The 18,093-nt window shown below is 46.1% G+C and overlaps 1 protein-coding gene across 1 annotated transcript in view; it reads right to left on the reverse strand.

The window, feature by feature from the left end:
* The window catches only part of MPP2 (membrane palmitoylated protein 2), a 53,005-nt gene extending 43,137 nt beyond the window's left edge, over positions 1 to 9,868 (reverse strand). Inside the window, exons 1-2 of the mRNA XM_040330182.1 lie at positions 9,755 to 9,868; positions 7,556 to 7,667 (exon numbers count right to left, since the gene is read on the reverse strand). Of these exons, the coding sequence (XP_040186116.1) occupies positions 7,556 to 7,592 (37 nt within the window). The 5' untranslated portion in view covers positions 7,593 to 7,667; positions 9,755 to 9,868. The remainder of the gene's footprint in view (positions 1 to 7,555; positions 7,668 to 9,754) is intronic.
* Between the last annotated feature and the right edge of the window lie 8,225 nt (positions 9,869 to 18,093).

An 18,093-nucleotide genomic window follows, 5' to 3' on the forward strand; every position in this document is an offset into this window, starting at 1 on the left:
AATAAAATGTTCTATTTTAGGCGTTCGGGGTTAATAAAGAGCACCGGTTGTGGCGATCGCCTCCTATGGTGCTGCGTATACGGTTAGGACGCACGCACTTTATGGAAGACAAGGACGATGTACATGCCTGGTACTGATGTAACTAGGGCAGATGTATTAATATGTGCTGGGAGCCCCACCTACCATCCAGTGAAGGGATGGAGGGGGGGGGGGAGGGGGGGTGTCACACAGTGACAGAGGTAGAGGTTATCACTGAGATAATAAGAAGAAGCCACAGAGAAGACAGACGGGGAGAGGAAATATCTAAGGAAAGGACGTCTATGTTCCCTTCACATTCATCATCCTGCATACAGAGATCTACAAAATACACGACAGTGATTGGATGCTGTGTACGGTTTGCGCACTGGGAATCCGGCGCGGTATATTAAAGAATGGAGCGTCTAACATCAAAACACACATCTGAATTACAAGTATCACCGATTGCCAATGGTGACCATACACGCTGCAATTTTATCATCTGATCGATGTGCGATTCAATCAAAACAATCAAATCGGCACGCAAATCGCATAGTCGTAACTTCTCTTCCGATCGATTTCGATCAAATTTGAGTCAATCGGCCACCCATCGTTCTGCATACCTGGTACATGAATAGGATTGTATTTCAATCGATCAGATTATGAGGCTACATTGCAGAAATGGAGATACGATCGATGATTTACGATTGTAAGTTGCGATCGTATCTTCTCGATCGATTTGAAATCCACTATGTGGCATGTGGCGCTGCGTAAACTGTTGGCGCTATATAAATCCTGTATAATAATAATAATAATATTATGGAATGGGTTGTTGACTACAGATCAATTATTATTATCAGAAGAGATCGGTCAGAAAATAAAGCGATCGTTTATCAAAGCGTGGGACAATTATAGTCAATGTAAAAGAAGACTGTACTGGGAGATTATTCAGACGTTCTCAGCCTCATTCAAACTCCCTGTTTAAGTCTTGGATCACGTCTATGCGGTTGCTGTTGATGCGACTTTCAGGCACATTTTGTGGTGCGTTTTTCATTTTTAAACCCAAGTTTTTTATGTGTTTTTGAATGCAGTTTTCATGCATCTTGGGGTTTTTTCTTCTCTTTAAACACACTGGCCCAGATTCTCAAAGGAGATACGACGGCGTATCTCCAGATACGCCGTCGTATCGCTGAGTCTGAGCCGTCGTATCTATGCGCCTGATTCTTAGAATCAGTTACGCATAGATTTCTATTAGATCCGACCGGCGTAAGTCTCTTACGCCGTCGGATGGTAACTGCATATTTTCGCTGGCCGCTAGGGGCGTGTACGCTGATTTACGCCTAGAAATATGTAAATCAGCTAGATACAGAAGGAGAAGGGCTAAGAGTTGTCTTAATTGGGATAAATGCACACAATGGCCCGGATTCTCGTACGAGTTACGCCGGCGTATCTCCAGATACGCCGGCGTATCGCTGAGTCTGAGCCGTCGTATCTATGCGCCTGATTCATAGAATCAGTTACGCATAGATTTGTACTAGATCCGACCGGCGTAAGTCTCTTACGCCGTCGGATCGTAACTGCATATTTACGCTGGCCGCTAGGGGCGTGTACGCTGATTTACGCCTAGAAATATGTAAATCAGCTAGATACGCGAATTCACAAACGTACGCCCGGCCAACGCAGTACAGATACGCCGTTTACGTTAGGCTTTTCCCGGCGTAAAGTTACCTCTGCTATATGAGGCTTACATGAGGCGTACCAATGTTAAGTATGGACGTCGTTCCCGTCGAATTTTGAATATTTTACGTCGTTTGCGTAAGTCGTCCGTGAATGGGGCTGGACGTAATTTACGTTCACGTCAAAACCAATACGTCCTTGCGGCGTATTTGGAGCAATGCACACTGGGAAATGTCCACGGACGGCGCATGCGCCGTTCGTGAAAAACGTTAATCACGTCGGGTCATGGTTATTTTACATAACACACGCCCCCCCTGTTCCACATTTGAATTAGGCGGGCTTACGCCGGCCTATTTACGCTACGGATACGCTAAATAGGATACGCTACGCCGGATCAAAGATACGCCGATCTACGAGAATCTGGCCCACTGTATATAACCTGTTGCTAAGGAGCGGGCCGGTAAGCTGGCTGCCGCGTCCCTAACAACTGATGAGTCAACCGCTGACAGCTAAAAAAACAAAAAAAGGAATTGCCAAAAAAAAAAGTCAAGGAGAAAAAACGGCATGGGGTCCCCCCAAATCCATACCAGCCCCCCCCACCCGAACCATACCAGCCCGCTTCCCCAGAGTTGTTGTGCTCAGTGCCGATCCTGACCTCCCTGGGGCCCTAAGCAAGATGACATCTCACATTAAAGTTGAGAATCGGGGGGAGGGGGGGTGCTGCCGACAGTGTTCTGCTGTCAGAAATGACATCTTACATTAACCACTTCCCGCCCGGCCTATGGCCGATTTACGTCCGGGAAGTGGTTATGAAATCCTGACAGGACGTTCTAGAACGTCCTGCAGGATTTCATGCCGCGCGCGCCCGTGGGGGCGCGCATCGCGGCGATCGGTGATGCGGGGTGTCAGTCTGACACCCTGCATCTCCGATCTCGGTAAAGAGCCTCCGGCGGAGACTCTTTACCACGTGATCAGCCGTGTCCAACCACGGCTGATCACGATGTAAACAGGAAGAGCCGCCGATGGCTCTTCCTCACTCGCGTCTGACAGACGCGAGCAGAGGATAGCCGATCGGCGGCTCTCCTGACAGGGGGGGTTCGCGCTGATTGTTTATCAGCGCAGCCCCCCCTCGGATCGCCACACTGGACCACCAGGGATGCCCACCCTGGAGCACCAGGGTGGGCAAAAAAAAAAAAAAAACAAAAAAAAAAAAAAAAAAGTCTAAAAAAAATAAAAACATACAGAAAAAAGATGCCAGTCAGTGCCCACAAATGGGCACTGACTGGCAACAATCAGTGCTGCCACCCCAGTGTCCATCAGCGCCACCCCAGTGTCCATCAGCGCCACCCCAGTGTCCATCAGTGCCACCCCACAGTGCCCATCCATGCCCAGTGCCCACCTAGCAGTGCCCATCTGTGCCACCCATAAGTATCCATCAGTGCCGCCCATGAGTGCCCATCTGTGCCGCCTATGAGTGCCCAGTGCCGCCCATGAGTGCCCATCAGTGCCGCCTATGTGTGCCCATCAGTGCCGCCTATGTGTGCCCATCAGTGCCGCCTATGTGTGCCCATCAGTGCCGCCTATGTGTGCCCATCAGTGCCGCCTATGTGTGCCCATCAGTGTCGCATACCAGTGCCGCCAATCAGTGCCACCTCATCTGTGCCCGTCAGTACTACCTCATCGATGTCCATCAGTGCCATCTCATCGGTGCCCATTAGTGCCGCCATATCAGTGCCCGTAATTGAAAGAGAAAACTTATTTACAAAAAAATTAACAGAAAAAAATAAAAACGTAATTTTTTTTCCAAATTTTCAGCCTTTTTTTAGTTGTTGCGCAAAAAAAAAAATCGCAGAGGTGATCAAATACCACCAAAAGAAAGCTCTATTTGTGGGGAAAAAAGGACGCCAATTTTGTTTGGGTACAGTGTAGCATGACCGCGCAATTGCCATTCAAAGTGCGACAGTGCTGAAAGCTGAAAATTGGCTTGGGCGGGAAGCTGCGTAAGTGCCTGGTATGGAAGTGGTTAAAGTGAGAAGCGGGGGGTGCTGCGCCTTCTTACCTCTTCTCCCATGCAGCCAGCGAGTTAAGAAGCGGGGTGAGGGGCCGAAAATGACTTCTCACCAGATGGGGCCTCTAGTGATTTTGGGGGGCCCTAAGCGGCTTGCATAGTGAGCCTATAGGGTGGATCGGCCCTGGTTGTTGTGCTTATTGAAAAAAGAAAGACACTGAAGTCTATGGAACACGATTTTGCATTGCAGTCACTGGGGGAGTTTTTGCAATGAAGTCTATAGGATGCGACTTTGCATTAGAGTCACAAGGGGGGCATTTTGCATTGAAGTCTATAAGATGCGATTTTGCATTGAAGTTTATGGTACGTGATTTTGCATCAAAGTCACTAGGGGGTGTTTTAGCATGGAAGTCTATGGGATGCGATTTTGCATTGAACTCACTAGAGGGCATTTTTGCATGGAAGTCTATGGGATGCGATTTTGCATTGAACTCACTAGAGGGCATTTTTGCATGGAAGTCTATGGGATGCGATTTTGCATTGAAGTTAATGGGACACAGTTTTGCATTGAACTCACTAGAGGGCATTTTTGCATTGAAGTCTATGGGATGCGATTTTGCATCAAAGGTTGTAAAGGTTCCTTTCAAAAAATAAAAAAAATAACAAACATATCATACTTACCTCCACTGTGCAGTTCGTTTTGCACAGAGTGGCCCCGATCCTGGTCTTCTGGGGTCCCTCGGTGGCTGTCTCGGCTCCTCCCCGTAAGAGCTAACCCCCATTCTGGGAAGCTCTCTCGCAAAGGAGTTAGCTTACGGGTGCGCTCCCGTGATACCGTCGGCTGCCATAGCCGCCAACTGTATCACTTGGCCCCTCCCCCTGGTGCGCCTCATCATTGATTTGATTGACGGCAGCGGGAGCCAATGGCTGCACTGCTATCAATCATTCAATGAATAAGCCGAGAAGAGCCGAGAAGCCTGCGTGTTCACGACGTGGGATTTTCGAGGTCTCAGGTAAGTAAACTGGGGGGCCGGGGGGCTGCTAATCGTCGGATGTTTTTAAAACATGTACCTTTACAACCCCTTTAATGGGGTGAAATTTTTCACTGAACTCACAGAGGGCATTTTTGCATTGAAGTCTATGGGATGCGATTTTGCATTGACGTTAATGGGATGCGTTTTTGCATTGAACTCACTAGGGGGTAGTTTTGCATTGAAGTCCAGGGGACCTAATTTCGCATTGAAGTTTATGGTACGCGATTTTGCATCAAAGTCACTAGGGGGCATTTTAGCAATGAAGTCTATGGGATGCGATTTTGCTTTGAAATCTATGGGAAGGAATTTTGCATTGAAGTCTATGGGACGTGATTTTGCATCGAAGTTTATAGTACGCGATTTTGCATCAAAGTCACCAGGGGGCATTTTTGCATTGAAGTCTATAGGACGTGACTTTGCATTGATGTCACTAGGGGGCGTTTTTGCATTGAAGTCTATGGGATGCGATTTTGCATTGAAGTCACTAGGGGGCATTTTTGCATTGAAGTCTATGGGATGTGATTTTTGCATTGAAGTTTATAGTACGCGATTTTGCATCAAAGTCACTAGGGGGCATTTTAGCAATGAAGTCTATGGGAATGCGATTTTGCATTGAAATCTATGGGAAGGAATTTTGCATTGAAGTCACTAAAGAGCATTTTTGCATTGAAGTCTATGAGATGTGATTTTGCACTGAAGTTTATGGTATGTGATTTTGCTTCAAAGTCACTAGGGGGCGTTGTAGCATTGAAGTCTATGGGATGCGTTTTGACATTAAAGTCACTAGGGGGCATTTTTTCATTAAAGTCTATGGGATGTGACTTTGCATTTATGTCACTAGGGGGCGTTTTTTGCATTGAAGTCTATGGGATGCGATTTTGCATTGAAGTCACTAGGGGGCATTTTTTCATTAAAGTCTATGGGATGTGACTTTGCATTGATGTCACTAGGGGGCGTTTTTGCATTGAAGTCTATGGGACGTGACTTGCAGTAATGTCAATAGGGGGTGTTTTTGCTTTATAGTCTGTGGGATGCGTTTTGGAATTAAAGTCACTAGGGGGCATTTCATAACCCCTTCCTGACCGAGTCATTGTAAAATGGCGTCGGCAGGAACCCTCCCTCCCTCCAGGTGGACGTCATATGACGTCCTGGGTTTCCCGGGCGGCTAAGGGGCGTGCGCGCCTCCGCCGCTTCGTTCGGAACTCGGTGCGTGTGCTCGGCGGCCGCGATATCCCGCAACCACGGCAGGACCATGGATCTGTGTGTGTAAACACATAGATCCACGTCCTGTCAGAGGTGAGGAGACCGATGTTGTGTTCCCAGTACAGAGAAACACAGATCGGTCTCCTCCCCTTGTGAGTCCCCTACCCCTACAGTTAGAATCACTCCCTAGGGAACATATTTAACCATTTGATCGCCCCCTAGTGTTAACCCCTTCCCTGCCAGTGACATTTACACAGTAACCAGTGCAGTTTTATAGCACTAATCGCTTTATAAATGTAAATGGTCCCAAAAACGTGTCAAAAGTGTCCTATATGTCCATCGCAATGTCACGGTCACAATAAAAATCGCAGATAGCCGCCATGACTAGTAAAAAAAAAAAAAATGCCATAAAACTGTCCCCTATTTTGTAGACGCTATAGCTTTTGCGCAAACCAATCAATATACATTTATTACCAAAAATATGTAGAAGAATACGTATCGGCCTAAACTGAGGAAAATCGTATTTTTATTTTTTGATTGTGATATTTATTAAATCAAAAAGTAAAAAATATTGGCCCGGATTCACGTACGAGTTACGCCGGCGTATCTCCTGATACGCCGTCGTAACTCTGAGCCTGAGCCGTCGTATCTATGCGCCTGATTCTTATTAGATCCGACCGGCGTAAGTCTATTACGCCGTCGTATCCTAACTGCATATTTACGCAGGCCGCTAGGGGCATGTACGCTGCTTTACGCCTTGAAATATGTAAATCAGCTAGATACGCGAATTCACGAACGTACGATACGCCGATTACGTTAGGCTTTTCCCGGCATAAAGTTCCCCCTGCTATATGAGGCGTAGATGCGGCGTACCAATGTTAAGTATGGACGTCGTTCCCGCGTCTAATTTTGAAAATTTTACGTCGTTTGCGTAAGTCGTCCGTGAATGGGGCTGGACGTAATTTACATTCACGTCAAAACCAATACGTCCTTGTGGCGTACTTTGGAGCAATGCACACTGGGATATGTCCACAGACGGCGCATGCGCCGTTCGTAAAAAGCGTCATTTACGTGGCGTCACATAACATTTACATAACACACGCCCACATCTTCCACATTTGAATTAGGCGGGCTTACGCCGGCCTATTTACGCTACGCCGCCGCAACTTACGGAGCAAGTGCTTTGAGAATACTGCACTTGCCCGTCTAAGTTGCGGAGGCGTAGCGTAAATCGGATACGTTACGCCCGCACAAAGATACGCGATTCTACGTGAATCCGGGCCATTGTGTTTTTTTTTTTTTTTAATTGTCGCTCTTCTTTTGTTTATAGCGCAAAAAATAAAAACCGCAGAGGTGATCAAATACCACCAAACAAAGCTCTATTTGTGGGGGGAAAAAAATATACAGATTTCATTTGGGTACAGTGTTGCACGACCGCGCAATTGTCATTCAAAGTGCAACAGCTCTGAAAACTAAAAATGTGGTCTGGGCAGGAAGGGGGTGAAAATGCCCGGTATGGAAGGGGTTAAAATAAAAAAGGTTTGGAAGGAAATGGCCCGGTGTATGGCCAGCTTTAGGAGTCCTGACCATGCAGAATGGGGAATGACCTCCAACTTACCAGAATCCGAGTGGATGGACGGCACAGCCACAGGCATTGAGGATCCTCCAAATATTCAGCGCTTGTCTTGGGAAACTGCTGAGGAAAAGACTGGAAGGGTGACTGCAGAGTTCTGCAATGAAGGAAAAAACACATTCATTTTCATTAACCACTTTAGGACCGGACCAATATGCTGCCTAAAGACCCAAGGTGTTTTTACAATTCGGCACTGCGTCGCTTTAACTGACAATTGCGCGGTCGTGCGGCGTGGCCGATACGTATTCTTCGACCTATTTTTGGTAAAAAAAAATCGCAATAATCGTTTATCAGTTGGTTTGCGCAAAATGTATAGCGTTTACAAAATAGGGGATATTTTTATTGCATTTTTATAAAAAAAAAATTTTTTACTACTAATGGCGGCGATCAGCAATTTTTTTCGTGACAGCGACATTATGGCGGACACTTCGGACAATTTTGACACATTTTTGGGACCATTGTCATTTTCACAGCAAAAAATGCATTTAAATTGCATTGTTTATTGTGAAAAGGACAGTTGCAGTTTGGGAGTTAACCACAGGGGGCGCTGTAGGATTTAGTGTTCACCTAGTGTGTGTTTACAACTGTAGGGGGGTGTGGCTGTAGGTCTGACATCATCGATCGAGTCTCCCTATATAAGGGATCACTCGATCGATGCGCCGCCACAGTGAAGCACGGGGAAGCCGTGTTTACATACGGCTCTCCCCGTTCTTCAGCTCCGGGGAGCGATCGCGACGGAGCGGCTATAAACGAATAGCCGCGCCGTCGTCCCGGATCGCTCCCCGAGGGAATGCGACTGCCGCATGTAGCAGGGAGGGGGGGTCCCGATCGGACCCCCGACCCGCGGAAAGGCAGGGACGTACAGGTACGCCAATGTGCCTGTACGTGCCATTCTGCCGACGTATATGTACATGCGGCGGTCAGGAAGCGGTTAAAAGCTGACCACCAGCCTTACCTGGACTAAAATTGCTGCACACTGTGAGCTTCTTACAGTATGCGTGAGAAGCTGTAGCTAGTCAGATAGAACCTGCCTCATTTGCTGGTTGGAGGTCGCCCAGCTTTATTAAGCCTAACTGTCCCTACCCCGCCAGCATCACATGTGGGCGATACCCGCATGCTAGAAACGCCCACTCCTCCAGACTGACGTCCCCCCGTCAAGGCATTTTGGTATTAAAATAACTCCTCCCATGAGCCAGCCCACTGCTTGCATCAGGAGAGATAAAAAATAAATAAAATATATATCTATAAATGATGTATCACATGCTCTTCATACTCCTGGCTGATCCTGCTGCTCTCTGTCTCCCCCTTCTGTTCATGTCCCCAATGCAGCTAGGGATTTTGCAGAGCAGTGTTGGCAGCTCTGCACATGCTCAGTTTTCACTCCCCATTTCCTCCCTATCACATCTGAGCAACCCGACAGACATGTGTATAAGTAAGTATATGTGAGTGAATGAGTGTACAGTGCCTTGCAAAAGTATTCACCCCCCTTGGCTTTTTACCACTGTAAATGAGCGAGTCAATGAATGAGTGTGTGTGAGTGAGTGAATAAGTGTGTATGAATGTGTCAGTGAATGAGTGTGTTTGAGTGAATGAGTCAGTGAATGAGTGAGTGGGTGAATAAATATGAATGAGTGTGTAAGTGATGAGATAACCAGAGAGTGCTATTACTAATGATATATACACTGGCAGATAATAATAAATACACAGATATAATACACAGTATATACATTTATATATATATATATATATATATATATATATATATATACACACACAGATAATAGGCTCCGTTCGCTTTGCCATAAAAATGTTGTTTTCAGCAACAATCCCAATCCCTATAAATAGCGATGTTTATGGCAAACAACACATTCCTTGTCGCTGGAATGGAATCTTAGCCGCCTTATTCTGCTCGACCACGGACAGAAATCGTGATCTCCAAATTCCAGTGACCAATCCGATTCCTTCTACAGCAGTCAGATCAGTGAAAGAATTATTCTGATTGGTCACTATAGGTTATTGTATTTTGCATTTGCGCTCTGCCCTACCAAATACTGTCAGACACATACAAAGTGGAAGGCAGATAAACACACGTATGGCTCACACATATGCCATAGCGCACACCCCTCAGTCACGTCTCACCTGACCCATCCACATCTGACACAGATCTCTGCCCTCTTTACCCACCTGGGCTCTCTGATGATGTCAGGATATGCAGGATTTGGATGTCTATGTTGTGATATATCGCTTATCACCAGCTGTGGCTCAGCTTAGACGCCACTGGTTCTTAAAAGGGTAACAATGGCGAGCGGGCCCACCAGGGGGGAATAAGAGGGGTACTGTGACATCCCACACCGACCACTTCGTGTCATCCCTGGCAGGGAATATTCACCAATTTATAAACCCAAGCTGGATGTCGTGTTTGGATTTTGTAATCTCCCAGAGCGATGTACGTCCTATTTAATCCGCGATTGTCCAACGAATGGAATAATAATACAATGATATTAATAATAACAATAACATAACAATATAAATGATAATATTAATAGCAATAATATAATACTAATACACTAATATAAAATACCACTACTACTAATAAAAATCATATTATTAATAATAATAATTATAAAAAATAATAATAATACAATAAAAAGCGTGAAAATCGCTTTTAGGAAGTGCCATAACACAGGAGTTTTTAATCCCTTCTTTGGGGATTAAAAGCACCTCGCTAACGGCCGAAAACTGCTGCTTATACAGCGCTAAAGCCCCACTAAAATAAGTGGTGCTTTAGCGCTAACCCTTGTTTTCACTAAAGCGGCAAAATGCACTAAAACGCACAGTAAAAAAAAACATGCAAAGCTCAATGCCTAAATAGCAGCTCATTTATTTAAATGGGCTGCCCTATGCATGTCACATGAAAAAACGCACATTTACGCTAAATACGAATAGGGGCAGATCCAAATACAATTGCATGGGTGCAGCGTATGTGAGATACGCTACGCCGCTGTAACTTACTTTTTCTATCTTTGAATCCACAAAGAATTTGCGCGGTTACGGCGGCATAGTGTATCTCTCGCGGCGTAACAGTGCCTAATTCAAATCAGCGAGTAGGGGGGCGTGTTTCATTTAAATGAAGCGCGTCCCCGCGCCGAACGAACTGCGCATGCGCCGTCCCTAAATTTCCCGCCGTGCATTGCGCTAAATGAAGTCGCAAGGACGTCATTTTTTTGACGTGGACGTAAATTACGTCCATCCCGATTCACGGACGACTTACGCAAACTAAAAAAAAAAATCAAAATTAAACGCGGGAACAACGGCCGTACTTAACATAGCAGGTTTAACTATACGCCACCAAACAGCAGCTTTAACTATACGCCGGAAAAAGCCGACTATAGACGACGTAAAAGAATGCGATGGCCGCGCGTACGTTCGTGGATCGTCGGAAATAGCTAATTTGCATACTCTACGCGGATTACGACGGGAACGCTACCCAGCGGACACCGAAGAATTGCATCTTAGATCCAAAGGCATACGGATCTAACCCAGATGCCATCGTATCTTGTTTTGAGGATTCAAAACAAAGATACGACGCGGGAAATTTGAAAGTACGCCGGCGTATCAGTAGATACGCCGGCGTACTCTCTTTGTGGATCTGCCCCATAGAGTTTAAGTCCCTGTCCACATCTATGCCCTGCTGTGATGCATTTTTTTTTTAAATGTGTTGCATTACTGCTGCTTAAAATATGTCCCTTTATATAAAAAAAAAAGATGCATCTCACTAAAATGCATGGCAATAAGTTCTGTGCATTTTGGTACACTTGTACTGATGGCGCACTATAGAGCAAAAGCATAGATCTAAATGGATGGCACACTGGCTTAGTGGTTAGCAAGACACAAGTGCTAATCACTGATCTGCCCATTTAGATCTATGAGTTTACTGTTTGGTCTCCCAACAGGAAGTGAAAGGAAATCTCCCCAGTGGGGACACTGAAAAACCTAAACAGAGGTTCTAACCCTATCCCACTCTATCCAAATAAAGAAATGTCCATTGTATATTTCCCAAACAGTTTTGGGATCAAATAAGTAAAAAGAAAGTAAAAACACAGGCTTCTGTGTGTTGGGATTGTGGGTTGGTGATCGTCCTCCTTGTATTGGGATTGTGGGTTGGTGATGGTCCTCCTTGCGTTGGGATTGTGGGTTGGTGATGGTCCTCCTTGCGTTGGGATTGTGGGTTGGTGATGGTCCTCCTTGCTTTAAGATTGTGGGTTGGTGATGGGCCTCCGTGTGTTGGGATTGTGGGTTGGTTATGGTCCTTCTTGTGTTGGGATTGTGGGTTGGTGATGGTCCTCCTTGCGTTGGGATTATGGGTTGGTGATGGTCCTCCTTGTGTTTTGATTGTGGGTTGGTGATGGTCTTCCTTGTGTTGGGATTGTGGGTTGATGATGGTCTTCCCTGTGTTGGGATTGTGGGTTGGTGATGGTCTTCCTTGTGTTGGGATTGTGGGTTGGTGATGGTCTTCCTTGTGTTGGGATTGTGGATTGGTGAGGGGCCTTCGTGTGTTGGGATTGTGGGTTGGTTATGGTCCTTCTTGTGTTGGGATTGTGGGTTGGTGATGGTCCTCCTTGCGTTGGGATTATGGGTTGGTGATGGTCCTCCTTGTGTTTTGATTGTGGGTTGGTGATGGTCTTCCTTGTGTTGGGATTGTGGGTTGATGATGGTCTTCCCTGTGTTGGGATTGTGGGTTGGTGATGGTCTTCCTTGTGTTGGGATTGTGGATTGGTGAGGGGCCTTCGTGTGTTGGGATTGCGGGTTGGTGATGGTCTTCCTTGTGTTGGGATTGTGGGTTGGTGATGGGCCTCCGTGTGTTGGGATTGGGGGCTGGTGATGGTCTACCTTGTGTTGGGATTGTGGATTGGTGATGGTCTTCCTTGTGTTGGGATTGTGGGTTGGTGATGGTCTTCCTTGTGTTGGGATTGTGGGTTGGTGATGGGCCTCCGTGTGTTGGGATTGGGGTTTGGTGATGGTCTTCTTTGTTTTGGGATTGTGGGTAATTGATGGTCTTCCTTGTGTTGGGATTGTGGGTTGGTGATGGTCTTCCTTGTGTTGGGATTGTGGTTTAGTGATGGTCTTCCTTGTGTTGGGATTGTGGGTTGGTGATGGTCTTCCTTGTTTTGGGATTTATGGTTGGTGATGGGCCTCCGTGTGTTGGGATTGGGGTTTGGTGATGGTCTTCCTTGTGTTGGGATTGTGGGTTGGTGATGGGCCTCCGTGTGTTGGGATTGTGGATTCGTGATGATCTTCCTTGTGTTGGGATTGTGGGTTGGTGATGGTCTTCCTTGTTTTGGGATTTTAGGTTGGCGATGGGCCTCCATGTGTTGGGATTGAGGTTTAGTGATGGTCTTCCTTGTGTTGGGATTGTGGGTTGGTGATGGTCTTCCTTGTGTTGGGATTGTGGGTTAGTGATGGGCCTCCGTTTGTTGGGATTGTGGGTTGGTAATGGGCCTCTGTGTGTTGGGATTGTGGGTTGGTGATGGTCCTCCTTGTGTTGGGATTGTGGGTTGGTGATGGTCCTCCTTGTGTTGGGATTGTGGGTTGGTGATGGTCCTCCTTGCATTGGGATTGTGGGTTGGTGATGGGCCTCTGTGCGTTGGGATTGTGGGTTGGTGATGGGCCTCCATGTGTTGGGATTGTGGGTTGGTGATGGGCATCCTTGCATTGGGATTGTGGGTTGGTGATAGTCTTCCTTGTGTTGGGATTGTGGGTTGGCGATGGTCTTCCTTGCGTTGGGTTTGTGTATTGGTGATGGGCCTCCGTGTGTTGGGATTTTGGGTTGGTTATAGGCCTCCGTGTGTTGGAATTGTGGGTTGGTGATGGTCTTCCTTGTGTTGGGATTGTGGGTTGGCGATGGTCTTCCTTGCGTTGGGTTTGTGTATTGGTGATGGTCTTCCTCGTGTTGGGATTGTGGGTTGGTGATGGGCCTCCGTGTGTTGGGATTGTGGGTTGGTGATGGGCCTCCGTGTGTTGGGATTGTGGGTTGGTGATGGGCCTCCGTGTGTTGGGATTGTGGGTTGGTGATGGGCCTCCGTGTGTTGGGATTGTGGGCTGGTGATGGGCCTCCGTGTGTTGGGATTGTGGGTTGGTGATGGGCCTCCGTGTGTTGGGATTGTGGGCTGGTGATGGGCCTCCGTGTGTTGGGATTGTGGGTTGGTGATGGGCCTCAGTGTGTTGGGATTGTGGGTTGGTGATGGGCCTCCGTGTGTTGGGATTGTGGGTTGGTGATGATCCTTCATCCACCAAGGCACTCTGATAGTAATTACACCATGCCTGTAGTTATATGCCCATGGGAATTAGAAAGTAGAATATACTTTAAGATTTTTAAGTTGCTCCTAACCTTGGTTGAGGTGGAGAACGTAAAAGGCCTCTGAACGAATACATCTGTGTTATCTTAAAATCCATTCCATGTAATACAGGGACAGACGGGACCAGTCTGCTTAGAATGCACCACTCCAACTTTTACAATATTATCATACCCAAATCTACTCTGCAGACACAGCTGTGGCCTTTCATCCAGCGCACCCCCACGCTCTAATGAACAAACATGGCTGAAGTCGGACTGACTGACTCCATAATCAGTCACCAACTTGCCAAATGTGTCTGCTTTTCAAGGACAACCTCAATAGACCCCTCAGTCATTAGTATGAGAGGCTGGTCTGAAAGCTCAACTAAACCCACCGACTTCACCGTGTCCCAAAACAGTTCATTTCAAGGCATACCATAAATGATAACTGTCCCAGTTGCTTGTGCTCTGAGCTGAGCTCTCAGGCTAGGTTCACACTAATGTGGTGCGAATCTGATGCGATTTCACAGTGCAATTTCTGTTGTTACAGGTGTGAATCTACTGCGAATTAATGCGGCATAGTTGGAGATAAAATTTGCACCATAGCCGCACTAAACTTGCATAGAATCCTTTTTCTAAAAGTGTGAACCCAGCCTTAAGGTTAACCACTTCAGCCCCGGAAGAATTTACCCCCTTCCTGACCAGAGCACTTTTTGCAATTTGGCACTGCGTCACTTTAACTGACAATTGCGCGGTCGTGCGACGTTGCACCCAAACAAAATTGTATTTCTTTTTTTTCCACAAATAGAGCTTTCTTTTGGTGGTATTTGATCACCTCTGTGATTTTTATTTTTTGCGCTATAAACAAAAAAAGAGCGACAAATTTTGAAAAAATAAAATATTTTTTACTTTTTGCTATAATAAATATCCCACATTTTTTTTTCAAAAAAAAATATTATTTTTTTCAGTTTAGGCCGATATGTATTCTTATACATATTTTTGTTAAAAATAAAATAATAATACAATAAGCGTATATTAATTGGTTTGCGCAAAAGTTATAGCGTCTTTCCAAATAGTGGATAGTTTTATGGCATTTTTATTATAATTTTTTTTTTTACTAGCAATGGCCGCGATCTGCGATTTTTATTGGGACTGCGACCTTATAGCGGACACATCGGACACTTTTGACACTATTTTACGACCATTGTCATTTATACAGCGATCAGTGCTATAAAAATGCTCTGATTACTGTGTAAATGACACTAGCAGGGAAGGGGTTAGACACTAGGGGGCGATGAAGGGGTTAAGTGTGTCCTAGGGAGTGAATGTATCGCACATATGTGAACCAGCCTCATTGAAAACAATGTATTTTATAATGTTATGTGAATTGGATGCGGTTTAAGCCGCAACCAATTCGCATAGGTGTGAACCTGGCCTAAGTGGTTAGGAAGCTTGGGAACAACGTTATATGATCAGAGGAGAGTGGAGAGCCTTTGTAGAAACACAACACCACTGGCCTTCACAGCTGTCAATCAATCAATGCACAAACCTGTACCTAATCAATAGTGGGCGGAGCCTGTCTACACCTGAGCACACTGTTGGCTTGATGGTGGCTGAGTGCTATTCCAGTATAGCAGCAATGTAAGTCTTTGTTTCTAATAGTCCATATTTGTTAGTCTGTTATCATAGTATATATTGTATTGAAGGTGAGCTGATGAGTGGTTTGCATGCTTACTGTATGGTAGTCGGGATGGAAGGATCGTTATTGATCTGATTTGTATAAAAGCAATATGTCAATATTTCGGGGGTGCATGTCAGCAAAGGGGGTACCAGTTATTTTCTGTAGAACTGACTCTCTGTTTTATTATCTGATATTCTGAAGCATCATACAGGAGTCCTGGCACCAATAAAAAAAAAAAAAAGTAGACTGGGAAAGACAGTTTTACCCCCCCATTCGCTGTTAGGGCCGAATAGGAACATGATGCAACAGCAGCTGACTTGCAGTTCTGGTGCGGTATTTTAAACCCAAAATCCCCTTTGGGATTAAAAAAGAAACCTTTTAGAGGCATCCGGATCATCTCCTAAATGCCTGCTAGCCACTGCTCTCTAAAAGCAATTCACTGCAGATTGCTTTTTAAAGGGTGGTAAACGCTATATGTAAAAGTGCCCCTAGTATGAGCGTAGCGAGTACCCTGAGAATATTGGGATTTTTCATCTTGAGCATTGTTTTCACACTTTAGGAATTGTGCAACAAAATGCTTGAGTGTGAATGGGTCTACTACTATAGGTAGGGTGACCACATTTCCAAACTGCCATTCAGGGACCCCCCCCTTCCTAAAAAAAAAAGATAATGGCTATAAGTTTTTTTGTGACCCCCATAGATTTCACTGGTTCATCCTGGGACCTGTAGTTCTTCACTGGTTGGGGGGGGGGGGGTCACATCTTCAGCTCTGAGGGGTTCATGGTGGGACCTGTAATCCTTCACTTTTGGGGGTCACATCCAAACATGAACTCCTAATATCTAAAGATGTGACCCCCCCCCCAAATTAGGACTACAACACCCAGCATGAACCCCCTGAGATCTAAGGGTGTGACCCCAAAGATTTCACAGATCTATGCTGGGACCTGTAGTTCTTCACTAGTTTGGGGGTGTCACATCTTAAGCTCTGAGGGGTTCATGCTAGGACCTATGTTCGTTTCATTCCGGGACACTCTATTGTCCCAGAGTGAAGGTGCCCGGGACAGACCTGCAGAATGCGGGACTGTCCCGGGCAATCCGGGACACGTGGTCACCCTAACTATAGGTAATGGAGTGATATCTTAAACTGGTTGTAAACAGAGGCGGCTCTTCAATTAGGCAAATTAGGCGGTCGCCTAAGGCCACGCTCTCGCAGGGGCCTCGCGGCTGCCTAACTTGCCCAATGCATTAACCCAGTTTTGAGGGACAGGGGACCTTAATGCTGCTGTGCTCGGGCAGCGTTAAGAGCCCTGACTCAGGAGCGGGGCCGCCAGTGTCCCTAAAAAACAGTGAATATCGGTGACACCACCCCTTGTGACGTCAATGACCCTGCATGCCCTCAGTCAATGATGTCACAAGGGACGGGTTCACCGGGTGACATCATTAAAGAGCAGGATCTGGGGGCTGCCTTGTTAAAGGGGGCTTCCAGATTCCGATAAGCCCCCTGTCCACAGACCCCCACAACCACTGGCCGGGGTTGTGGGGAAGAGGCTCTTGTCCTTGAATTATTTTTACCATTATGGGGCGTGAGTGGGGCCCCATGTCAAGTTTTACCTAAGGCCTCACAAAGCCTAGAGCCGCCTCTGGTTGTAAACCTCAGACATAAGGTATGAAGGAAGCACATCCATCTATATTGTCTACTTGTCTCAAGCCAGAGCACTAAGAGTTACCAGAGACCCAGAGAAAAATGGTGATGAGTGTTGAAAGAACACATGTAATGCATACGGTATTGTCAGTTTATTTACAAATTGACATTATACCTATCTATGCAGCAGGTGGCGCTGTTGTATTATAGTTCTTATATTCTATGATATTAAAAGATGTATTATCTACCTATGCTCAACGCACTCATTTGTGTTCTCTTCCTGCTCTATGATAAAAGGCATGTAATATTTTTCTCCATAAAAGTTAAATCGTTTGCTGTATCCAAGAAGCTTCCAGCGCTTAATTGCAATACTCTGCACAATAACTTTGGCACGATTCTTGTGTGACGTCTTTAACCACTTGCCGACCGCGCACACACATATACGTCGACACAATGGCACGGGCAGGTAAATAGGCATACCTGTACGTCCCTTTAAATTTGACGCCCAGCGGGCGCCGGCCTCGTGAGTGTGCTCGCGGGTCCCGGGAACTGGAAAAGAGGCATTCCCCTCCCGCCGCTTACCGGAGCCGTCGGTAGCGGCGGAGGCGATCGGGTCCTTTCCTCGGCTGGGATACGAGTGAGGGCAAGATGGCCCCCACCTGTCCCCTAGCATAGCAGGACGGAAGTGACGTCAAAACGTCACTTCCGCCCATGATTCTTAAAGCAATATTTTCTAAATGGGTTTTCTAATGACAAAAATATTTTTTTAATTTTTTTTAGCATTTAAGTCTAAATATGAGGTGTGAGGTCTTTTTGACCCCAGATCTCATATTTAAGAGGACCTGTCATGCTTGTTTCTATTACAA

This window comes from Rana temporaria, chromosome 12, assembly GCF_905171775.1.
Source record: "Rana temporaria chromosome 12, aRanTem1.1, whole genome shotgun sequence".
Lineage (NCBI taxonomy): Eukaryota > Metazoa > Chordata > Amphibia > Anura > Ranidae > Rana > Rana temporaria.